This window comes from Cuculus canorus, chromosome 25, assembly GCF_017976375.1.
Source record: "Cuculus canorus isolate bCucCan1 chromosome 25, bCucCan1.pri, whole genome shotgun sequence".
NCBI lineage: Eukaryota > Metazoa > Chordata > Aves > Cuculiformes > Cuculidae > Cuculus > Cuculus canorus.
This window is the reverse complement of record NC_071425.1, coordinates 3122689-3146292: the sequence shown is the minus strand read 5'-3', so window position 1 is coordinate 3146292 and position 23604 is coordinate 3122689. Positions and strand designations below refer to the sequence as shown.

Here is a 23604-nt window from a genome sequence, read left to right as displayed (position 1 = left end):
GTTCCCCGTTCTTGATGCAGCGGGGCAGGTGGTGCCGGTTCCTGGTGCCAGTGCCCAGTTGCCGGTGCCGGTTCCTGGTCCTGTTCCCGGTTCCCAGTGAGGCGAGGCAGGTGGTGCCAGTACCCGATCCCCGGTTCCCGGTCCTGGTGCCTCTGCCTCTTCCCAGTTCCCGGGGCGGGCAGTGCTGGTTCCCGGTTCCCATTCCCCGTTGCTGTTCCCATTCCCAGTGTGGAGCAGTGCCGGTTCCTGTTGCCATTCCCGTTCCCTGTTGCCATTCCCAGTGCCAGTCCCCGGTGGCAGTCCCCATTCCCGGTGCCGGTTCCTGATTCCCATTCCCGTTGCGGGGCAGTACCGGTTCCCATTATCATTCCCGTTCCCCGTTGCCATTCCCAGTGCCAGTCCCCATTCCCGGTGCCGGTGGTGCCGGTACCGGTTCCTGTTGCCATTCCCGGTGCGTTCCCTGGTGCCGTTCCCGGTCCCCATTCCCGTTCCCAGTGCCGGTCCCCGTTCCCGGTGCGGGGTGATGCCAGTGCCAGTTCCCGGTGCCGTTCCCGGTGCGGGGCGGTGCCGGTTCCCGGTTCCCATTCCCGTTCTCGGTGCCGGTGCGGGGCGGTTCCCGTTCCCATTCCCGTTGCCGGTGCGGGGCGGTGCCGGTTCCCGGTTCCCATTCCGGTCCCCGTTCCCGGTGCGGGGCGGTCCCCGTTCCCGTTGCCGTTGCCGGTGCGGGGCGGGGCGGTGCCGGGGGCGGTGCCGGTGCGGGGGGGGGGGGGGTTGGGGGGGGCCGAGCGGCGGCGGCGGCGGAGGCAGCGCCGAAGCAGCGAGAGCCGCGGCCGCAGGTGGGAACCGGGACCGGGACCGGGTCCGAGACCGATGGGGAAGGGGGGGGGGTTCTCTTTTGGGGGGGGTGGCGGGGCCGGGGCTGCTCCTCCCCTCGGTAAATATTTTGGCTGTTTCGTAACCGGGCGCGGCGGCGGCGGCACCGGGAAGGGAAGGGGCGGTGGGGGGGGGGGGGGGGGGGCAGGACTTGGTGCGGGGCCGTCCCGGGACCGTCCCGCATCCCGGGGGCGCTCGCAGCACGGGGACCGGGGCCAACCGGGATGGGCTGTGAGTCCCGGCACAGCGGGAGGGGTCCCGTTCCTTCCTCCCCCCCCCAATCTCCCGGGGTCTCGTTCTTCTGCCCCCCCCCCCCCCCCCTTTCCATCTACCCGGGGGTCCACTGCCCCCCAACCGCTGGGGATCCCCCCCGCCACCCCTAAGCCCCAGGACCAGAGCGGTTCCAGCCCTGTGGCCGATGGGGGTCCACCTTCCCTGACCCCAAAACCCCTGAGGGTTCTGCTCTCCCCCCCTCCACCGCCCCCCCCCCAAGTCCTCAGGGCTGGTGGGGTCCCGTTGCCCCTGACCCCAAACCCGTGGGGGTCCTACCCCCCAGCCCCTTGGGATCCCACTCTCCCACCCCTAAGCCCCACGACCAGAGGGGTCCTGCACCCCTAAGCCCTGGGCTGATGGAGGTCCCAGCCCTGGAGTCAGCGGGGGTTCAGCACCTCTGGCCCCCAAAACCATGGGGGTCCTGCTTCCCCCTTCCCTTCATCCAGTCCTCGGGGCTGGTGGGGGTCCCGTTCTCCCACCCCCCAGTCCTGTGGGATCCCACTCTCCCAGCCCTAAGCCCCAGGACCAGAGGGGTCCCACACCCCTAAACCGTGGGCTGATGGAGGTCCCAACCCTGGGGTCGGCAAGGATCCAGCTCCCCTGACCCCCAAGCCCCTGGGAGTCCTGCTGCCCCCTTCTTTTCCCCCAGTCCTTGGGGCTGGGGAGGGGTCCTGTTCCCCTGGCCCCCAATCCCTGGGGTCCAAGCTCTGGGGCTGGGGGGGGTCCCGCTCCCCTGTCCCCCAATCCCTGGGGTCCAAGCTCTGGGGCTGGGGGGGTTCTGCTCCCCTGGCCCCCAATCCCTGGGGTCCAAGCTCTGGGGCTGGGGGGGTTCTGCTCCCCTGGCCCCCAATCCCTGAGGTCCAAGCTCTGGGGCTGGTGGGGGTCCTGTTCCCCTGGCCCCCAATCCATGGGAGTCCAAGCTCTGGCGCTGGGGGGGTCCTGCTCCCCTGTCCCCCAATCCCTGGTGTCCAAGTTCTGGGGCTGGTGGGGGTCCTGTTCCCCGGCCCCCAATCCGTGGGGGTCCATGCTCTGGGGCTGGTGGGGGTCCCGCTCCCCTGGCCCCCAATCCCTGGGGTCCAAGCTCTGGGGCTGGGGGGGGTCCCGCTCCCCTGGCCCCCAATCCCTGGGGTCCAAGCTCTGGGGCTGGGGGGGGTCCTGCTCCCCTGTCCCCCAGTCCCTGGGGTCCAAGCTCTAGGGCTGGGGGGGTTCTGCTCCCCTGACCCCCAATCCCTGGGGTCCAAGCTCTGGGACTGGGGGGGGGGTCCTGTTTCCCTGGACCCCAATCCCTGGGATCCAAGCTCTGGGGCTGGGGGGAGTCCTGCTTCCCTGTCCCCCAATCCCCTGGGGTCCAAGCTCTGGGGCTGGTGGGGGTCCCGCTCCCCTGGCCCCCAATCCCTGGGGGTCCAAGCTCTGGGGCTGGTGGGGCTCCTGCTTCCCTGGCCTCCAGCCCCATGGCCAGCAGGATCCCTGACCCCCAATCCCTGGTTTGGTGTTGGGGTGTGTCCCCACTCCCGCAGCCCTAACTAGTGGGGTGACAGAGTGGTCCCAGTCCCCCAGCCCCAGGCTGACGAGGGTGTCCCAGTCCCCCGGGAGCGGGGCTGGTGAGGGTCCCTCTGCGGGCAGCACGCGTGAGCAGGGCAGCGGGATTGGGGGGTCCCTCTTGCTGCCGGTGGGATGAACGGCTTTGCGTTTTGGGGCAGTTGAAGGCAAATGGAAAAGGTGAGGCAGGAGCTGTGATAGCCTGTGGGACGACAGCCCCGGTGGCCTTTCACCCAGCTCCTGCACCGGCCAGAGCCTGCGGACGGGTGACCGTGAGCCCCCGGGAGCGTCGGCCACCACCTGTCTGATGGGATACGGGAGCTGTCAGGGCTCTGCGCCCAGCCAGCCGGCCAGACACCGGGATTGCGCCAGGCTGGGCTCCTGGCAGCTCCTCACCATCGTGCCACGAGCTCTGGGGCTCCAACACCCAGGCATCGTCAGCACTGAGGTGTGGGTGCTGGCGCTGCCGAGCTCCCCAGCTCTGCCTCCGCGTGAAGTGCTGACAGCGGTGACACCTCCGATGTCGGCTGCAGCACAGAACTGGGGCCATCGGCTCGCATGAAGTCGCGGTGAGGTTTGGTAGGAGCCCGTGCTCCGTGCCGTGCCCAGAGGAGCCCCGTGGCAGGGGACAGGCGATGACAACAGGTTGCCCAGCGAAGTCATGGCTGCCCCATCCCTGGAGGTGCCAGGTTGGATGGGACTTTGAGTAACTGGATCCAGTGGGAAGCGTTGGAACTTCCAGGGAGTTGGAACTGAATGGGCTTTAAGGTCCTTTCCAACCCAACCCGTTCAATGATTCGATGAACAAGTGGTTTGTTCATGGTTGTTGTGGTGCGTTGCTAAGGGATAAATGGTTTGGTATTGCCATGGCACGACCACGGCACAGCGCCGAGCCACGTGGCTCACCCAAGGCAAGGACATGGCATGTGAAATCCGTGCTGCGTTGGTCACCCTGTTGCAGTAGGACATTCCTGGCCCCAGGCTTGGTCACCCCACCGGCTGTTTCTGGCCAGCCCCACATCCCTGGCAGCATCGGTGGCTGCAGCTGGAGCTGCACGAGTCCAGACAGCCGGTGGAGGCAGTTGTTGCACGTGCTGGAGGGTGGTCTGCAGAGCCTGTCCACCACCGTGAGCACCAGGGAACCAACAGCTGTGGGAGCTCTGCTCCTGTCCCACCACAGCTCTGGGAGGAAGGCTCTGTGCCCGTTGTGGGGAGCACATCCCCGCGCTAGACCAAGAACGTTGCCTTCCATCATGGGGTGGTGATTTCAAGCCAAGGTTTGCCATCGTGCTTTGATGTGTTTGCACCAGCACAGTCATCCTGTGCTTGGAGGAGGATTGCTTGAGGTCGGGTGCTGAGTCTGGCTCTGCCCCATCCATGTGCCTCCGGGTGAGAGGGAGGCATTGGGAGTTCCAGGATCACCTGCCTGGTGATCCCAAAGCCGTTGGCATTGCAGCCTGCTCTGTCGTGACTCCCAGGTGCTGGATGTGATGATGGAGACCATCTCCTTGGGTTTTATAGTTGTCCCAGGAGAGCAGGGCTTGTTGGAGAGGGCTGTGCCGTGCCGTGTGTGCAACCACGTGGAGGAGGAGCTTCGGTGCAGGTTGAAGGTGCCAACAGCCCGTGACCGGGAACACGGGAGAGTCAGACTGCGAATGAACCGTGATGGGTGGCTGTCACCCGCTCCGTGCTTCGTGGCACTTTGACAGTGTCCTCCCATGGGGGAGTGGGTTTATCCCCTCAGGAGTTGTCACTAGAGCCACCTCCCTGGCTTTGTTGTGTCCCCCTTGTCCGGAGGGTGATGCTTTGGGGCAGGATAAGGGATGCTGGCACCGGCGCTGGGGACAGGGATGTGCAAGCAGGGATGCTTGGGGCAGGGTTGCACGAAGCCTCTGGAGGGGCCTTCCCCTCTCTCATCAGGGGAAATGCTGTCTCCAAAGTGGCTGTGAGGTGTTCGCTGTGGGGTTTCCCAGCTCTCTCTTGAGTGATAGCAAAACCCTGACACTCTGCTTGCGAAAAAATCCCTGCTCCTTGTAGTCCTCCCCGACGTGGGTGGCGAGGCGGCGAGCGGTGACTGTGCTGTGCCGAATACAGTAAAGCGAGCCCGTCAGCTGGGAAATGACTTTCTGGTTTGCAAGGAATTACTGTAAACTGGGCTGGGCTCGACAGGCTTCGCGGCAGCCCCTGGGGAGCCGTCGGGAGCCCTGAGCATGGCAGGATGGTCTTGGGTAGAGCAGGGCTTCCCTCCCATCAGCATCCGGGAACAGGGATTGTTTAACCTGGAGAAGAGGAGGCTGAGGGGACACCTCAAGGCTCTCTGCGGCTTCTGAGGTTGTGGGGAGGTGGGTGCTGGGCTTTTCTCCCAAATAACAAGGCATAGGATGAGAGGAAATGGCCTCAAGTTGTGCCAAGGGAGGTTTAGCTTGGATATCGGGAAAAATTTCATTATAGAAAGAGTATTGAAGCCCTGGCAGAGGCTGCGCAGGGCAGTGGTGGCATCTTCATCCCTGGAAGGGGTTCAAAAAACATGTAGTCATGGCACTTCGGGACATGGCTTAATAGACCCAGTGAGCTTGGGCTGATGGTTGGACTGGATGAGCTTAGAGGTCTTTTCCAACCTCAGTGATTCTATGATCCTATGATCCGCTGGGCGCCTGCCGTGGTCCCTCCGCCCGGCGGGGCTGTGTTGGCTGCCGGCTTCCCACATCGTGGCTGTGAGTGCTGCCCCCACGTAACGGGGCCAAACGCACCACGAGGGGACGGAGACAGGAACTCCTGCCTCGCTGGGATGGGTCAGGATTTGGTTCTGCGCTCAGCTCCGGCCTCGGAGGCTGTGCCGGCTGCCGGCTCTGGGGCTCCGGCGTGCTTTGGGAGAAGTAGCCTCGACAGCTGTAATGTTTCTGTGGCATGCCTTTCCTTTCATGGGGTGTCTATTTTGCAACCCCCAAGTGTTTTGATCCCGGGAGGAAAGGGGGGTGGGGGTGGGGGTGGTGTTTACCCTGGCACCGCGTGGCTGGTGCAGAGATCCAAGCGGCAGCGCTGGGCATGCCTGAATTTTACACGCACCGACAGTTCTAGCAACATCTGCTGGCTGATAAAAGGTAAGCTGCCATGAACCGCTTCTCCCGCCACGTTGGGAAATGTCGAGGGGGAGGCACACACGCAAACACGGCTTCCTGGCCGATAGGGCTGAGCTGACTTGCTGATAAAGCAGAATCCACCCATCGAGCTGCACCAGAGGGGCCGGGAGCGCTGGTTGCTCGCAGGCAAGCGTGCTTCTCGCTCTGTGTTTCCCTTCAGTGCCAGCTCTTGTTTTTCCACTAAACTGGGAAGCGATGCGCTGCCGGGCAGCGTCTCGCCGGGATACGGGCAGCCGCTGGGGCATAACTGACCCGTAAAAACATGGTCACGACTCGCTCCCCGTTCAGCCACTGGTGAGTTTTGCAATCTCCATTTTCACTGCAACTTCGCGTCTTCCTGTTGTTATGAGATGTCAATACTGGTTTATAGCGCAGCTCTGCCGGGGAGGGAATTGGGGAAAAGGCTGATGCTGGGGCAGAGCTCAAAGAGCTGGCGCAGCATCGGCGCAGCTCCGGCTGCTGAGTGGCTGCGTGCTGGGTGGATGCTCTGCCTGGCTTTTTTTTCCCCATTTTGCTCGATGGCTGGCTGCAAAGCTTTTAGTAGATAAAGAACCCCTCGCCCAGGCTGAAACAGCTGTGAGATGGTGTTTGGTGATGTTAAGGTACGGCCTCGGTGCTTTGGGGCTGCATCTCGGGGTGGCACAGCTGCTCTGGTGCTCCCGGTGCAGCCCTCGGCAATGCCAGCATCGCCGCAGCCCTGGCTGCTGAGTGGCTGGATGAACACTCTGCTTGGCTTTTTTTCCGTCTCCTTCCATGGCTTTCTGCAACGCTTTTAGCGGAGCAAGAGGCATCTCTTATGTATCTGAGCCCCTCACGTGGGCTGTAAAAGCTGTGAAATGATCTCTGACCTGTTTGGTGATGTTAAGGTTTGGCCTCGGTGCTTTGGGGCTGCAGCTCGGGGTGGCGCATCCCTAGCTCTTCCCACCTGGATGTGTTCAAGAAACATTTGGACGAGGCCCTCAGACACATGGTGTGAATGTTGGGGTTCTCCTATGCAGGGACAGGAGTTGGGCTCAATGATCCTTGTGGGTCCCTTCCAGCTCGGGACATTGTGTGCTTTGGGGATGAACGCTGCGTTTGACCCCTGGCCGGGTTCGACTGTGAGATTTGCCTGCTCTGAATGAGGATTTTTTTAATTTTTTTTGCAGAAACAATCCATGTTTTGGTGTTTTATTCCCATTCTGACCAGTCGCTGCTCCTGTCAGTGTCCCTGGGTGTCTGCATGCCCTGTCTTCCCTTCTGCTCCGCTGACCTGGTGTGAGAGCATCTCCCTGTGCGGAGCTGCTGGGACACAAACCCCAGCACCCGGCAGCTGGGAATGGCTCAAAGGGGCAGAGAACAGTGGGAATGCAGGACCTGCTCTTGGAGGGACGTGCTTGTCCCACGCTTCACCTCCTTTTAACATCTAACAGCACAGGGCTTGGGTCCTGTCTGTCCCTGCCTGGTGTAGCACAAGGCTGTGATGCCCTGGAGCGCTTTTCCCACTGCCTGGACACATCACTGGGCTTTCAATCTGATATAGGGGCCCAGCGCTGTGCCACAGCGTGCTGCCAGGGCCGTGGGATGCAAGGGCTGGCGTTTCCACCATGCAGGCTCCACGCTGGCTGCTGTTGATGCAGAGCAGCACCCAGTGTCCCCTGCTGCCCAAGCAGCCTCGCGTGCAGCCGGGTGCTTGCAGGTGTTTGCTCCCAAAGATGAGGGTGTGCGGGTTTACCCGCCAAACTGCAGCTGCACAGTGAGTCCTGCACATCCCCTGCGCTGGTCGGTGCCTTTTTCCCCCCATGGGGTGGTCAGGCAGGGCAGAGGGTGCCTTCGGTGTCCCTCTGATGTTCCTGCTCACCGGGCATCCCTGTCCTGCCCCAGCCGTGGGTGATAGTGCCGTGGGATGGCTGTGCCAGCGGTGGGGGAGGCTCCAGCATCATCTCCTCTGCCCCACAGAGAGCATGAGCGCAGCGTTGGCTGGAGAGGATGGATGCGGCCAGAGTGGTGCTTGTGTCCCCCAAACCCACCTGGGTCCTCTTCTGCAAATCCAGCCTGGCCAGCGACTGGATTAGTGCGATTGTGTGTGCTTGCTGGAGCATGGCAGATAAAATGAAATTGTGTCTCCAGACCCCAATCGGGACTAATTCGATGCTGAAATGAGCTTAATCCTCAGCTCCTTCCAACCAGCCCGTCCCTCCTGGGCTGATGCTGTTCTGAGCAGGGATTAGCAGCAAGCCCAGGGCTGGGCTGGAGGCAGCCTTGGTGCTGGGGGGTGGCGTGGGATCCGTGGGACCCCAGGGCATCTGCGAGGTTCCATGGGGGCTGGCGTGGGACCCGTGGGACCCTGGGATGTCTGTAGGGTCCCTGGGACGTGGCTGCTTTGTTGGAAGGGGAAACACAAGGATGAAGTGACTGGTGGGGTTGGAGGGGGAGCTTCTCCCTTCTCCCTTCTCCCTTCTCCCTTCTCCCTTCTCCCTTCTCCCTTCTCCCTTCTCCCTTCTCCCTTCTCCCTTCTCCCTTCTCCCTTCTCCCTTCTCCCTTCTCCCTTCTCCCTTCTCCCTTCTCCCTTCTCCCTTCTCCCTTCTCCCTTCTCCCTTCTCCCTTCTCCCTTCTCCCGTTCCTACACCTGAAGCTGCCACCCCATCCCTGAGGGGTTGCTGGATGCTGTCACCTCCCTGCCCTTTTCTCATGTCTGGGGTGATGCCTCTTTTCTCCCGGGATGAAGGATGGGGACCAAACTGGACCCACTCTGCTGGACTGGCGTGAATGTGAGGGTGACATGCAAGAACCGGGGGGGCTGCACCCTTAACGCGGCGTTGTGGGGGGTTAGGGTGGGTTTGGTGGGGCCCCTCCATGGGATCAGGAGCTTGTTGACATTATTATGGAGGAATAACGCCCTCATCCAGCAGCGAGAGCTCTGGCACACGGTGGCCGTGCATCCTCTCTTAGGTGAGGACCAGTGCCTGCCCCGAGCTGGGATGCTGGGAGCGGGGGGGAGCAGTGGCTCTGTGCCCACCCTGGCATCTCCTGCCCAGCTCCGTGAAAGCCCTGGCATCCCGAGGCTTTGGAGCGGGCAGCTCCGTGCTGTGCCAGCCCTGTAGCTGGTTCATTTGGCTTCTTGGCCCCAGGGAGCCAGGAGTAATTAAAGCTCAGCCCAGGCTTCTCTAATCCTGTCTGTGGGCTGAAGGCAGGGCTGGCACTGGCGGCATTCGGCTCCTCTTGGTGGATGGTCCCGCAGGATCCTAGACTTTAGGAAGAATTTCTCCACACTGAGGATGGGGAGACCCTGGCGCAGGTTGCCCAGAGCAGCGGTGGCTGCCCCATCCCTGGAGGGGTTCAAGGCCAGGTTGGATGGGGCTTGGAGCAACCGGATCCAGTGGGAGGTGTCCCTGCCCATGGCAGGGAGTTGGAACTGGATGGATGTGGCTTTTCCAACCTGAACTATTCCATGATTCTATGATCCACATTGGACCGCTAGGGCCGAGTGGGTGCTCCGCTGTGTCGCTCTGGTTGCGTGGTGTGTCCTGCCTGGCTTCTGCTCCATCACTGCTTGCCTGCATCCACACAGGTGGGCAGGCTGCCTGCGCCACGCTGACACGTTCTGCTCAGCCTCCAGCCACCCTGGAGCCCAAACAGACCCTGGTTGTTCCCGAGCAACCGCAGCCTCCAGCCTTGCCCGTGTGGGGTCCAGCACAGCCAGCTCACTGTGCCGGGTGGTCCTGGGCTCCTGGTGCTCCGTACGACCCCAAGGGATGGGGCTGGGATGAGGAGCCGGAGCTGCTGCATGCGCTGTGGTTGAGCTCGGCCAGCAGGATGGCGGCGTGGTCAATCTGCTTTGCCACCAGATGCTGGTGCTGGTCCCGCTCGGTGCTCAGCATTTGAGGGAATCCTGCCTGGAGTTGTCTGTGGCTGCCCAGGTTGCACCCAGAGAGGTGGGGTTGCCTTTTAAGTCCCAGACCCTGGATTCTAGGGATTTTGTTGGAATTTCGTTGGGTATTTTGGTGGTTTTGGTTTGACGCGGGTTTCTGGACCTCTGTGGTTGGAAGGGAAAGTCTGAAGAGGGGAGAAAACTCATCCCCGAGGGTGGCAAATGCCAATGGGGCAGGTACAGCCCCAGGCGCGTGGTGTGAGCTGAGCTGCAGGGAGACCCCAGCCCTGAGCCACCCCCGGCAGTGCCGGATCCCACTGGAGCATCTCCACCTGTGTGTGGGGTGGCTTTCTTCCCAGGCAACATCAGACCACACGTGGGATTTTCTTGTTCCTGTAATTGTGCGAGTTCTCCGTTTTTGGCTCCCAAAGTTGCCGGGATGCCTGTTTGGTCCCAGCACTGCCAGGTCTGGCTCTGCCCACCGACTCTGGAGCGCCTCAACCCTTGGTGGGGCACGTTGTGTTTGGAGACCTGACCATGCCTCTTCTGTGACCGCGCGGTGCCCAGCACTGGTGATTTCCAGTGTGGGCTGGGGGCTCTGGTGGCCTGGGGCGGTTGGTTGCCTCCTCGTTGATGCCACCAGGGTGACGCCGTCGGCTGCCGCCGCTCTTCTGTGGGAGACAAACAGAACCCATCAAAGCACTGATCTTCTAGAAGGAGCTCGCCTCCCGCGCCAGGCGGGCGCTGCCGCCTCCCAGACGAAAGCTGGAAACCACAGGCAGGCATGAAACAGGCAAGGCGCCCCGTTACCGCTGCTGCAGCCCTCTGGGCTGGTTCCACTGCACCCCAGCACCCACCAGCCCTGACCAGGGGGTCCAGGGGCGGCTCAGCAGCACCCTGGTGTTCCAGGCACAGGCTCCGCACTGGTGCCGCATGCCAGGGGGATGCGAGCAGGGCTGGGGTGCGGGTGAATCTGTCCTATCTCCTCCATTTCTGAGCTCCTGCACTGGTCCATAAGGTCCCATCCATGCTGCCAGCAGCTCCAAGCAGGACTGGGATCCAAGGGCAGCTCACCTGCAGCCCAGTGTTCCCAGTGTAGGCTCTGCCCTGGTGCTGTGGGTGAGGGGGCTGTGAGCGGGGCCAGGGGTGCAGGTGAGTCCCATCTCCTCCCATCCTGAGCTGGTCCATAGGGTCCTATCCATACTGCCAGTAGCCACCACCCCAGGCCAGCAGCTCCGGGCGGGACTGGGGGTCCAGAGGCTGCTACTGCACCCCGATGTTCCCAGTGCAGGCTCTGCCCTGATACTTCTTGTCAGGGGATGTAAGCAGAGCTGGGGGTGCTGTTGAATGCGTCTCATCTACCCCCATGCTGAGCTCCTGCACTGCTCCATAGATTCCCATCTCCCCCCATGCTGAGCTCCTGCACTGCTCCGTAGGGTCCCATCTCCCCCATGCTGAGCTCCTGCACTGCTCCGTAGGTTCCCATCACCCTCCATGCTGAGCTCCTGCACTGCTCCGTAGGGTCCCATCTCCCCCATGCTGAGCTCCTGCACTGCTCCGTAGGTTCCCATCACCCTCCATGCTGAGCTCCTGCACTGGTCCATAGGGTCCCATCTCCCCCCATGCTGAGCTCCTGCACTGCTCCATAGGGTCCCATCTCCCCCATGCTGAGCTCCTGCACTGCTCCGTAGGTTCCCATCTCCCTCCATGCTGAGCTCCTGCACTGGTCCATAGGGTCCCATCTCCCCCCATGCTGAGCTCCTGCACTGCTCCATAGGGTCCCATCTCCCCCATGCTGAGCTCCTGCACTGCTCCGTAGGTTCCCATCTCCCTCCATGCTGAGCTCCTGCACTGGTCCATAGGGTCCCATCTCCCCCCATGCTGAGCTCCTGCACTGCTCCATAGGGTCCCATCTCTCCCTATGCTGAGCTCCTGCACTGCTCCATAGGGTCCCATGCTGCTGCCGCTGCCCAGAGGGGCTCAGCCTCACTAACCCGCTGGGGACAGAGGCTGTGTGTGGCACCGGAGAAGAGAGTGAGGCCAAGCATGGAGATGCCAACTCTGCTCCCTCAGCGGGCACCACGCACGCAGCAGTGGCAGAGGAAGCTGCCAGCAGCCCGGGTCTGGCTGCCCTGCGCGGGCAGCTGACATTTTGGAAGGAAATAGCTGCTCTCTGCTCCTTCCTGTAGCACACAGCCTGCGGAACGGCTGCCCTGGGAACCCGGCTGTGCCAGCAGCGCCTGCCTGGAGCCACGGCTGCCCTGGCACTGGGACGGCAGGGTGGTGCCCAACCCTGGGTGAGTGTGGCTGCGGGACTTGGCATCCCACACCAAACCGGAGCTATGATTCCTGTGCCCTGGAGGAGTTGGGGACCACTCCAAACCCCAGGGCTCTTCACACCCCACCAAACCTGGTCAGCCCTGGGGCTGCGGGTGCCCCAAGGTGGGTGCAGAGCCCTCAGTGCCCTCCAGTTGTGGGGCAGGACATGGGGCACAGCGGTGCTCGCTGCCTGCTGTGCGCAGACCCCCATGCGGGAAGGGGGCTGAGCTGGGGGAGCCCTTGGCAGGGCTGTGGCTGAGCAGGGCAGTTTGGCTCCCCAGTTTGGCTCCAGCGTGGGTAAACTGGTATGGGCGGTGGTGTTGGGGCAAGCAGAGCTTGAGCGGTGCTGGCGGCTGCCAGCAGTACCATTCCCAGCCCCTGGCTTGGGGCCAGATCCTGCCCCAGAGGGAGCCTGTTTGGCTCCCCATCTTGGGGGATGCAGGATTGCATCCCACCGGGGCTCCCGAGGGGGTGAAAAGCAGCAGTGGTTGGGGCAGGACCAAAGCCCCCAGCAGCGAGGAGTGTAGAGTCCATCCCTGTGGCCATGAGCGAGGGCTGACTCTGACCTGGAAGCGATCGAGAGCTCCCGGAGGTGCTGAGAAACCACGTGCCTGTGTGTTTACCGTGGCGGGAGGCAGCGGACGCAGGGTTTGCTGCCTTTTGGAGCCCAGCGCTGGGGGCATTCACCGTGCCCCTGCCCAGGGGAGGACACCGCTCCGGAGAACCCCTGGGCTGGGAGAGCAGCGGGCAAAGGGCAGTGCGGGAGCTGCTGCGGTGGAGGGGCTGCATGGGGCTGGCATGCGGGAGCAGGGTTTATGGCCAGAGCCCTTTGCCGTGGCCCCCCTGGGGCGTTGCCCGGCGCTCGGCTGTTGCAGGGCATGGGGCTGGGTGTGAGGCTGCGATCGGGGGCTGTGAGAGCATCAGGGCTGGGGGGTTCTGCCCGCGGAGTGGTCCCTAGGGTGGCTTTATGTTGCGAGCATCCTGTGACTGCATGCAGCGAGCATCCTGTGAGCATCCTGTGGCCGTGCGTGCCCCCTGCGCGGGCACAGCCTGTGTTTGGGCTTTGCTCTGCATGTGGCACATCATCGCTGGCCTCACCCTATGAGGCATTTCCCTCCTTTCATCTGTCCACAGTGATGATGGCCAGGAGGTGCCACCAAAGCCACCGCGGTGGCCATGGCCCATCCTTGGTGTGGCCACAGTGAGTCCCCTGGCCGCCTCCAACGGTGCTGCCAGCCTCCCCCTGCCCATCCTCTCCCCTCTGCTGCCTCTTGCCCTCTGAGAGCCCTTTTTGCGGTGGTTTTGCCCATTTTGTGCCTGGTTTGGTGGTGCCTCCTCATTGGCAGCAGAAGTTGGATTGGCTATTGGATGCAGAAGTCATGACCGCTGGTGCGTCCCCTTCCCTCTGCGCCTCCCCTGCCCACACTGTCCCCACTTGGCTGGGGTCCCTGTCCATGACGTTTATCCTACCTCTGGGAAGCTGCCGTGTGTGCGGCTTCACGGGCAATAAGTCACCGGTGAGCGCGTTGCTGTGGCTTGTTGAGTTGCTGCTGGTTAACCGAGCTGCGGTAATGGGTGGGTTATAGCTCGCTGCCAGCGAGTAAATGCAAAGTAGCTTAAACCACTGCGATTATCTGTTTCTTGCAGTTTACTGAGTGCGTGTGTGGCTGGCGGCTGCAGCACAGCTGACCTGCGGCAATGCGGGATGCTGCGGTGCTGCCCATCCCTGCCGGGATGCAGCGAGCGCCGTGGTTGGGGCTCTGCCAAGGATGGGTAAACACTGGTGGTTGGAACAAGCTCCGGGCGCTCGATGCTGGAGAGATTTTTTTTGTGCCGGGTGGCTGCAGGGTTGGGGTGATTCACTGCTGGGGTGAGCAAGAGGACGGAGACAGTCCCTAAGCGTGGGAGCGACACACAAGGCAGCCCAGAAAGCCAACAGTGTCCTGGGCTGCATCCAGAGCAGTGGGACCAGCAGGGTGAGAGAGGGGATTCTGCCGCTCGGCTCCGCTCCGGTGAGACCTCACCTGGAGTGCTGTGTCCAGTTCTGGAGTCTTCATCACAGGAAGGACATGGAGGTGTTGGAGTGAGTCCAGAGGAGGCCATGGAGATCATCCGAGGGTTGGAGAACCTCCCATACCAGGACAGGCTGAGAGAGTTGGGGTTGTTCAGCCTGGAGAACAGGAGGCTCCAGGGAGACCTTAGAGCAGCTTCCAGTATGGAAAGGGGCTCCAGGAAAGCTGGGGAGGGGCTCTGGATCAGGGAGTGCAGGGATAGGACAAAGGGGATTAGTTTTCAGCTGCAAGAGGGGAGATTGAGATGAGATTTTAGGCAGAAATTCTTCATGATGAGGGTGGGGAGGCCCTGGCCCAGGTTGCCCAGAGCAGTGGTGGCTGCCCCATCCCTGGAGGGGTTCAAGGCCAGGTTGGATGGAGCTTGGAGCAACCGGATCCAGTGGGAGGTGTCCCTGCCCATGGCAGGGTTGGAACTGGATGGGCTTTGAGGTCCTTTCCAACCCAAACCATTCCATGATTCTATGTTTCTCTAATTCTAAGGCTCCAACAAGGTGGCTGCAAGCCCTTACCTGGAGCATCCGGCAGTGCTGCTGAGGAGTTGTGTTGCATGGCCTAAGGCAGGACAGGGGCTGCCAGCGGAGTGCAGGGCTGCCAGGACAGTCTGACGGCTCCGACTGTAGCTCTGCCTGCGTGGTAGGACAGTGGTGCTGTACCTCTTGCCAAAGCAGAGATGTTGCCCTACCCTCCCTGGGTCTTTTGGCTGGAAAGCCTTGTTTGCTCCTGGCAGACGGCTCTGATGACTTGTGCCAGGGTGCTCAGGATACCCCAAGGCCCTCGAGGAGGTTTGGCTTGTCAGTCACGGATGACAATATGAGGTGCTTGGAGAAAAACCTGCTGTTGCATTGGTGATGCCGTGGAGGTGATGTCCAAGCCTAGCACTATAGCTTTTTTTGGAGTGTGCTTATCCAGCAGCTCCAGGGACAGCCCTGCACCGTCAGGCCATGCGCCAGGTGAGCCATGCATCCCTTTGATGTGATGCTGGCTCGCCTGCCACCGGGCAGCGATGCTTGTGCTCCTGCTCCCTGGCCGAGCGTGGAGCGTGCCGGCTCACCGCAGCAGCAGCCTGAGGCTCGTTGCTTAACAACACGCTGGAGTGGAATAGGAAGCGTTCTGTCACCGCGAGATGGGAAGAGATCACCATTTTCTCAATAGGCAGGGCAGTGTCCGTTTGCTCTGTGTCCCTGCGAATGTCCTCAGTGCTCCGGGATCTTTGGTTCTTTGTGGTGTTGTGACACCACGGTGACACCATGAGCGGCCGTGGCTGCTGTCCTCGGCTCTGCTGGAGCCGTGTTTCTCACCGATGTCCCTTATCAAGCATCCGCAATTTCTAACTGCCAGCGCGTGTCCTGCTGTCACCATCCTGCCTTCCCTTTCCCCTCCTCGCTTGCGTTTTTATGCCTCCCCAGACCTTTCGTCGCCAGCAGAATTTCCAACTTGATGATTTCTGTGAATGTGGAAATGTTCCTCCCCTTTTTATAGGGGAAAAACTCATTTTTAGCCAACTCTCAGTTATTGTTCCTCTTCCTGCACTTGGGGCGGGTGTGCAGGGCTCAGGGGTTCCGCCTGTGGCGGCTCCGCTTGGACCTGCTGTCACCATCCTGTGGCATCAGCCCCTGCCCATGCCATGACACCGGCTGCTTTTGGAGCCTCTTGGGCCACGGGATACTTCTGAGGCTGAACAAAGCGTTTTGGGGAGGGAGGCTCAGCCTCCATCAAGTGTGATCCCTGGCTCCTTCTGCTCTTCACCGACCGGTGCAGTCATTGGATCCCATCCCGGTCACCCAACCTTGGGATGCAGCCCAAGATGTTGCTCCTCTGCTTGGCACCTCCCCATGATACCAAATCCCAAGTGGTTTGGGTGTGAATGTGTTGTAAATGCTGTTTATTGCTGCATCCTCAGCTCAGAGAGGCCGTGAACCCCCCAGGTCCTCCCTCATCATTTGCCTTCACGTCACCCTCAAAGATTTGACCGCCACTTCTTCCAAGCTGTACATACAGCTCTGGCTTTCTCCAGGTGCTGGATTTGGCCATCCTTTCTCCGTGCATGCCAGCATGAACGAGATCCGGCCGTGTTCCTGCACGGAGCCAGAGCTGCACAAAGGTTGCTTTGGGAAGCTCCACGCTCTGGCTGGCATCTCTGTGTTGGGGACCCACAGGGGCTGCGGTGCCACATGGGCTCTCGAGGCTGAGGACTGCTCGTCCGGTGCTGCCCGGGGTGTGGGAAGGAGCCGGGAAGAGCACAGGGGGGGGCCTCTGCTCTGCGTCACCCTGGATTTCTCCCCAGCCCTCCCCCTGGCCCCGTTTCCTCATTTGCGTGGCCAGCGATGGCTGCGATCCCGTGGCGCAGCAAAGGGGAAATGATTACCATGTGGAGAGACAGCGTGGAACTGCGTTTATGGCTCCGGATTCTCTCTGAGCCCTTCCTAGAAAAGAGGGGGTGACTCAGAGCCAGGATCCCCCTACCCACACGCACCCCTTGCGAAGGAGGTGGCTCCGGAAGCACCGGAGAACCTGGAGGAACCTGCAAAGGGCTTTGGGAACCCAGAGGCTCCTGCAAAGGACAGCTGGGGCTGGATGCCCACCAGTGGCACAGCACCTGGACCGGTTGCCATCCCCCGACAAGGCTGTGTCCCCCGCAGGTGGTGAGCCATGGCCGTGTGGATCCAGGCGCAGCAGCTCCAGGGTGAAGCCCTGCGGCAGATGCAAGCGCTCTACGGGCAGCACTTTCCCATCGAGGTGCGGCACTACCTGTCGCAGTGGATCGAGAGCCAGGCATGGTAGGTCAGCAGAGTTTCCATCCCTGTGCGGGACGCCGGGCTTGGCAGCATCCACCCTGAGGCTGCCACAGAGCCTCCGCATGGGATCGGGGCTATCCTGATGCTGCCGCTCCGCTCTGCGCCTGCAGGGACTCCATCGACCTCGACAACCCCCAGGAGAACGTGAAGGCGACGCAGCTGCTGGAGGGGCTGATTCAGGAGCTGCAGAAGAAGGCGGACCACCAAGTGGGTGAAGACGGCTTCCTGCTGAAGATCAAGCTGGGCCACTACGCCACGCAGTTGCAGGTGAGTGGGGGGCTGCGGGCGAGAGCTGTGGGGCTGCAGTTGTCCCTGTCTTGTGCGCGGCTCAGGCTGTGCTCTCCCGGCAGAACACGTACGACCGGTGCCCCATGGAGCTGGTGCGCTGCATCCGGCACATCCTCTACCATGAGCAGCGGCTGGTGCGGGAGGCGAACAATGTGAGTGGGGAGCGTGGGGGGTCTGTGAGGGTCCCACAGGGTTGGGGGGATGCACAGGGGCTGGGGAGCACCCAGGCGATGGGGAGGGTCCCATGCTAAGCGCTTCCCGTGCCTCGTGCAGAGCCCCTCGCCGGCTGGCTCGCTGGTGGATGCCATGTCCCAGAAGCACCTGCAGATCAACCAGACCTTTGAGGAGCTGCGGCTCATAACGCAAGACTCTGAGAACGAGCTCAAGAAGCTGCAGCAGACGCAGGAGTACTTCATCATCCAGTACCAGGAGAACATGCGTCTCCAAGGTAGGTGAGGGGCTGCTGGGTACGGGAGCTGGGGCGTTGGTGGCACTGGTCCTAACGCTGCACCTCATCCCCCAGCCCAGTTCTCCCAGCTCTCCCAGCTGGGCCCCCAGGAGCGCCTGTCGCGGGAGACGACGCTGCAGCAGAAGAAGGCATCACTGGAAGCCTGGCTGCACCGGGAGGCGCAGACACTACAGCAGTACCGCGTGGTGAGTGTCACTGTCCCAGCCCCGCGCCGGCTGTGCCGCCATCCCTGCACCCTGTAACGCCGTCCTGCCTCGCAGGACCTGGCTGAGAAGCACCAGAAGACGCTGCAGCTGCTGCGCAAGCAGCAAACAACCATCCTGGACGATGAGCTGATCCAGTGGAAGCGTCGGCAGCAGCTAGCGGGGAACGGGGGTCCCCCCGAGGGCACCCTGGATGTGCTGCAGACCTGGTGGGTACCCATGCCGGCTGTGCCTGGTGGGGCAGGACAGGGTGCTGAGCCCTAGCGCGGTGCTGAGCTCTGTTTCCCCCAGGTGTGAGAAGCTGGCAGAGATCATCTGGCAGAACCGGCAGCAGATCCGCCGGGCTGAGCACTTGTGTCAGCAGCTGCCCATCCCGGGCCCAGTGGAGGAGATGCTGTCGGAGCTGAACGGCACCATCACCGACATCATCTCTGCCCTGGTGACCAGGTAGAGGTGGGGGCCCGGTGTGGCTGAGGCACCTGGAAGCCTTGGGGGGAGGGCAGGTTGGGGCTCTTCTGCCCACCTACCCCTGATCCCCATGCCCCCCCAGCACCTTCATCATCGAGAAGCAGCCCCCCCAGGTGCTGAAGACCCAGACCAAGTTTGCAGCCACCGTGCGGCTCCTGGTGGGGGGGAAGCTGAACGTGCACATGAACCCCCCCCAGGTGAAGGCCACCATCATCAGCGAGCAGCAAGCCAAAGCCCTGCTGAAGAACGAGAGCACTCGCAAGTAATGCCGAGGAGCTGGGGGGAGGACGCGGCTGCTGGGGGGAGCTGGGGCTGGCAAGGGAGTGGGGAGCAGGACCTGGGGCTGGGGGCGCGAGGGGGCTTCATCCTGTGCGGGCTCCCAGCCTTGATGGACCCCTTGACCCTGTGTGTTCGTGCAGCAGTGAGAGCAGCGGGGAGATCCTCAACAACTGCTGCGTGATGGAGTATCACCAAGCCACAGGGACACTCAGCGCCCACTTCCGCAACATGGTGAGCGCCACTGGCTGCCCTCTCCCGATGCTCATCTCCACTCTCCTGTCCCCATCTGTGCTGTGTTTCCCCGTGGTCACCCCTTGTATCTGTGCCACATCCCCATTCTCACCCCTCATGTCTCCATCTGCGTTGCATCCCCTCGTGTTCCTGCTGGTGTCGCCATCTGTGCCCCCATACAATCAAGGAATGGTTTGGGTTGGAAGGGACCTCAAAGCCCATCCAGTTCCACCCCCTGCCATGGGCAGGGACACCTCCCACTGGATCCGGTTGCTCCAAGCCCCATCCAACCTGGCCTTGAACCCCTCCAGGGATGGGGCAGCCACCACTGCTCTGGGCAACCTGGGCCAGGGTCTCCCCACCCTCACAGCAAAATATTCCTTCCTAAGATCTCATCACAATCTCCCCTTTTTCAGCTTCAAACCGTTCCTATCCTTGAGCTCCTTGATCAAGAGCCCCTCCCCAGCTTTCCTGGAGCCCCTTTTAGTACTGGAAACTGCTCTAAAGTCTCCCTGGAGCCTTCTCTTCTCCAGGCTGAAAAATCCCAACTCTCTCAGCCTGTCCTCATACAGGGGGTGCTCCAGCCCTCGGATCATCTCCGTGACCTCCTCTGGACTCACTCTAACAGATCCATGTCTTTCTTTCCATGCTCACCCCTCATGTCCCTGCAGTCCCTGAAGCGGATCAAGCGCTCGGACCGCCGTGGGGCTGAGTCAGTGACCGAGGAGAAGTTCACCATCCTCTTTGAGTCACAATTCAGTGTTGGTGGCAACGAGCTGGTGTTCCAGGTGAAGGTAAAGCCACCAGCCAGGTCCCTTCTGCAGGGCCTGAGGAGCCATGGGCACCATGCTCCCATGTGTGGGGCTGCGGCCAAAGGGTGCCCAAGGGCAATGCTCCCAAGGTGCCCCACAGCCCATCCCAGTCTCCTTCCTCCTGGCAGACACTGTCCCTTCCCGTGGTGGTGATCGTGCATGGGAGCCAGGACAACAATGCCACAGCCACCGTGCTCTGGGACAATGCCTTCGCCGAGCCCGTGAGTGCCAGCGCCATGGGGGGACAGGGTGGGTCCCATCCATGCCATGGGTTGGGCTTCATTTCCAGAAGGTGAGCAGAGCTCGGTGCTGACCTTGCTCCGTGCCCTCCCAGGGTCGCGTGCCCTTCGCTGTGCCTGACAAAGTGCAGTGGCCGCAGCTCTGCGAGGCTCTCAACATGAAGTTCAAGGCGGAGGTGCAGAGCAGCCGAGGGCTGACCAAGGAGAACTTGGTGTTCCTGGCGCAGAAGCTCTTCAACAGCACCAGCTCCCACCTGGAGGACTACAGCAGCACCACCGTGTCTTGGTCCCAGTTCAACCGGGTGAGTGGGTTGGGATCTGCACTGATTTGCTGCGCCCACAGTGCTGGTGCCAGGGGGGCTGGATGGGGCACGTCCCTCCCAAAGAGCCGTTTCTGGCTGGAGACCTCCAAAACCAGGATGGTTGTCATTTGAAACAGAGTGGGAGGTGTCACCTTCCTCATTTGGAAGGACACAGGTTGCAGACAGGGTCTGCATCTTCAGGGTTGCATTGCTGCTGCTCCCCTGAGGCTGTACCGCTGACCCGTGCCTGGTTTGGCCCCTCTGGTGGCCATCCTGTGGTCCAGAGCGCCAAGTCTCCACTGCTGCACCTAACGTGTCTGCTGTTGAACAGCAGCTACGAAGCTGGAGCCAGTGGTGCTCATTTTTGAGGGCTTTCAACAGGAAAACCTGCCTGGAAGGAATTACACCTTCTGGCAGTGGTTTGACGGCGTCATGGAGGTGCTGAAGAAACATCTAAAGCCGCACTGGAATGATGGGTAAGAGCCGCCCTGCCCCGCGCTGCCTGGTGTCCTGCTCACGCGCCCTTGACCCCCCTGCTCTGCCTAGGGCCATCCTGGGCTTCGTCAACAAGCAGCAGGCACACGACCTGCTCATCAACAAGCCCGATGGGACCTTCCTCCTGCGGTTCAGCGACTCGGAGATCGGCGGCATCACCATTGCGTGGAAGTTTGACTCCTGTGAGTGCAGACCGGGAGCTGGCACTCCTCCCCCAGCCCCCCTGGCCCCGTCCTCGGTCTGGGACTCGGCTGTCCAGTGCCTGCGGGGCTGGTGCTGCTTCTGTCTTGGCTGAGCACCAGCATTGCAGTAGCTGAGACCATAGGAGCCTTCCTTGGGAAAGGGAACACCTTGGCTGCCCCTTGGCTTTCGTTCATTGTGGCTGCATCCAGCCCAGGCTGGCGTTGGTGGCAAGGAGTTGGATGGGATGAACCATCCAACTCAACCATGAGGTCTTCCTTGGGGCTGTGGGAGATGATAGAATCATAGAATCGATTGTTTAGAAAAGACCTTTGAGATTACTGAGTCCAACCGTACCTATACACTACTAAACCGTATCCCTGAGCACTTCATCTGCCCATCTTTTAAACACCTCCACGGATGGAGACTCCACCACCTCCCTGGGCAGCCAGTTCAGTGGCTCCATGGTACTTCCCAGTGCAAGGGGTTCAGATGAGTTGTCTGACCGCATGCAGCAAGTCTGCTCGCTAGTGTTCTTCATGAGAGCTTCTTTTGGAAGTTTGGGTGGCCGAGGAGCACAGCAAAGCCCCATGGAGCCCCCATGGCCGGGGGGTCCTGCTCCCTGTTTGCGTGGACGAGGTCATCAGACCTGCTTTGAGCAACCTGTACCTCCTGGGTTTTGGTGACCTCATTTCTGTTGGCGGAGGAGGGATGGAGCATAGGAAATACCATCTGATGTTCTCCATGATCTGGCAGCCCATGTCCAGAGCAGGGCTAGGAGCTTCTCGCTGGCTATGGGCATCACGGCAGTCCTTGCTCTTGTCTTCCAGCCGAGAGGATGTTCTGGAACCTGATGCCTTTCACCACCAGGGACTTCTCCATCCGCTCCCTGGCTGACCGCCTTGGGGACCTCAATTACCTCATCTACGTGTTCCCCGACCGGCCCAAGGACGAGGTCTTCTCCAAGTACTATACACCGGTTCTCTGTGAGTCCACGCCAGGTAGCGCCGCCCCTTCGCCCCACACACGTCCCTCTCCTTCGTGCATCCGACTGGGGTGGAGCCGGGGCTCACAGCATCCCTGTACCCCGGGGTCGCATCCAGCCCTGCGGGGGCTCTGTGCGTGAGCCCCCAGCCCACCGCAGGTTTGCGGCACGCGCCAGCAGGTCGGACCCTTAGCGCTGCCTTCTTTCCTCTAGCTAAAGCCGTGGATGGATACGTGAAGCCACAGATCAAGCAAGTGGTGCCAGAGTAAGTCTGACCCTGCACCCCCAGACCCTGCGTGGTCCCATGCGATGGTTCAGGGCAGGGCACCCCTGCTCTCCAGCTCCAGCACCACCAATGGCCACATCGGTGCTGGGGGTGAGGAACATGAGCTCATGGTTGTGCGTTCCCCGGGAAGGTGGGAGCCCCATCTCGCCGTGCTCCCACCCAGGGCACCTCACAGGTCCTCACTGTTCAGTGATGTGGGGTTTGAGTCCCCTCCCTGCACCCCTTGGGAGATGCCAACCTTCAATACCCGAAGGGGCTGCAGGAAAGCTGAGGAGGGACCGTTCACAAAGGCTTGTGGTGATCGGACGAGGGGCGATGGGTGCAAACTGGAGAGGGACAGATTTAGACTGGACATAAGGAGGAATTTCTTCACAGTGAAGGTGGTGAGACACTGGCCCAGGTTTCCCAGGGAAGTGGTGGCTGCCCCATCCCTGGAGGGGTTCAAGGCCAGGTTGGATGGCCCTTGGGCATCTGAGCCAGTGGGAGGTGTCCCTGCTCATGGTAGAGGGGTTGGAACTGGATGATCTTTAAGGTCCCTTCCAAGCCAAACTATTCTATGATTTTATGCCAGTTTTTTTATGGAATTTTATGGAATTCCTGAGCTTCCCCCCGGAGGAGCCCATCCTGTCCCACGCCAGCGCTCATGAGCTCCTTATCCCCACAGGTTTGTCAACGCATCAGGAGATTCTGCCCCCGGAGGGGCCACCTACATGGACCAGGCTCCCTCGCCCGCCGTCTGCTCCCAACCCCATTACAACATGTACGCCCAGAAGTAGGTATCACATCCTCCGTCCCCGTCCCCCCCCCCCGTACGGCTGGTTCCCCCCTCACCCCCTGCCTCCTGCAGCGCCGACGCTGTGCTGGAACCCGAAGGTGACTTTGACCTGGATGACACCATCGACGTGGCCAGGCACGTGGAGGAGCTGCTGCGGCGTCCCATGGACACTCAGTGGATCCCGCACGCCCAGTCGTGACAAGGGGGGGGGTCCTCTTGGCCCCCTGACCCTGTGGGCTCTGTGCTGTGTTCGTGTCTCTCTGCTGGGGTGGAGGGAGACCAGCAGGTTGTCCCTGTCCCCAAGAGATTTGCTCTGTGCCGCCCTGAAACGCAGGTTGGCGTCCGGCTCTTTTTTTTGGTGTTTCTGCCCTTGTATAAACGGCAGCGGATTTGTCGCATGGTTTTTCCTCTATGTTTCTTTTCAAAAGCCCAGCTTCAGCTTTCCGCTTCCGCAAACACCGGCCCCGGAGCCGAGGGGATGCTCGGGCTTTGGGGTGGGGGTGGGTGGGGGGGGCCAGGGGTTGGGGGGGAAAGTGGGGGGGGGCCACCCACCTGCAGATTCGCTTTCGCAATCGTCACTAAGAATGTACGTGTTGCCTTCTTGTTCTACCCCGTGGCTCCGTTCCTGGGGGTCCGTGGGTGCACCGGAGGGAAGGGAGGGGGGGGTCAAATGGGGGTCTACAGCATTGGGGTCCCCTCTTGGACCTTGTCCCCTCCTCCGTCCCCCCAGA

The 23604-nt window shown here is 61.7% G+C and overlaps 1 protein-coding gene across 7 annotated transcripts; it reads left to right on the top strand.

Moving 5' to 3' along the window:
* Window positions 1-760: 760 nt before the first annotated feature.
* On the top strand, window positions 761-23355 carry LOC104054405 (signal transducer and activator of transcription 5B). 7 transcript variants are annotated; one of them, XM_054088345.1, is made up of 19 exons: window positions 761-836; window positions 16706-16843; window positions 16972-17128; window positions 17212-17301; window positions 17423-17597; window positions 17673-17803; window positions 17879-18030; window positions 18113-18268; window positions 18372-18551; window positions 18709-18799; window positions 19471-19593; window positions 19740-19832; window positions 19946-20152; window positions 20534-20628; window positions 20699-20829; window positions 21658-21828; window positions 22026-22077; window positions 22763-22870; window positions 22946-23355. In XM_054088345.1, the coding sequence occupies exons 2-19, from the start codon at window positions 16716-16718 to the stop codon at window positions 23070-23072; spliced, it is 2367 nt and encodes a 788-aa protein (XP_053944320.1). In that variant the 5' UTR covers window positions 761-836; window positions 16706-16715; the 3' UTR covers window positions 23073-23355. The 7 variants fall into 7 exon arrangements, with proteins under 7 accessions (XP_053944320.1, XP_053944323.1, XP_053944322.1 ...); XM_054088348.1 differs by lacking the exon at window positions 761-836 and adding an exon at window positions 1055-1104; XM_054088347.1 differs by lacking the exon at window positions 761-836 and adding an exon at window positions 5667-5786.
* Window positions 23356-23604: the final 249 nt, after the last annotated feature.

Coding starts and splice junctions, on each gene's coding strand:
- LOC104054405 (XM_054088345.1), top strand. CDS start 16,716: ATGGCCGTGTGGATCCAGGCGCAGCAGCTCCAGGGTGAAGCCCTGCGG. Junction 18,800..19,470: donor GCGCCCACTTCCGCAACATG/GTGAGCGCCACT, acceptor ATGTCCCTGCAG/TCCCTGAAGCGGATCAAGCG. Junction 20,830..21,657: donor TGCGTGGAAGTTTGACTCCT/GTGAGTGCAGAC, acceptor CTTGTCTTCCAG/CCGAGAGGATGTTCTGGAAC.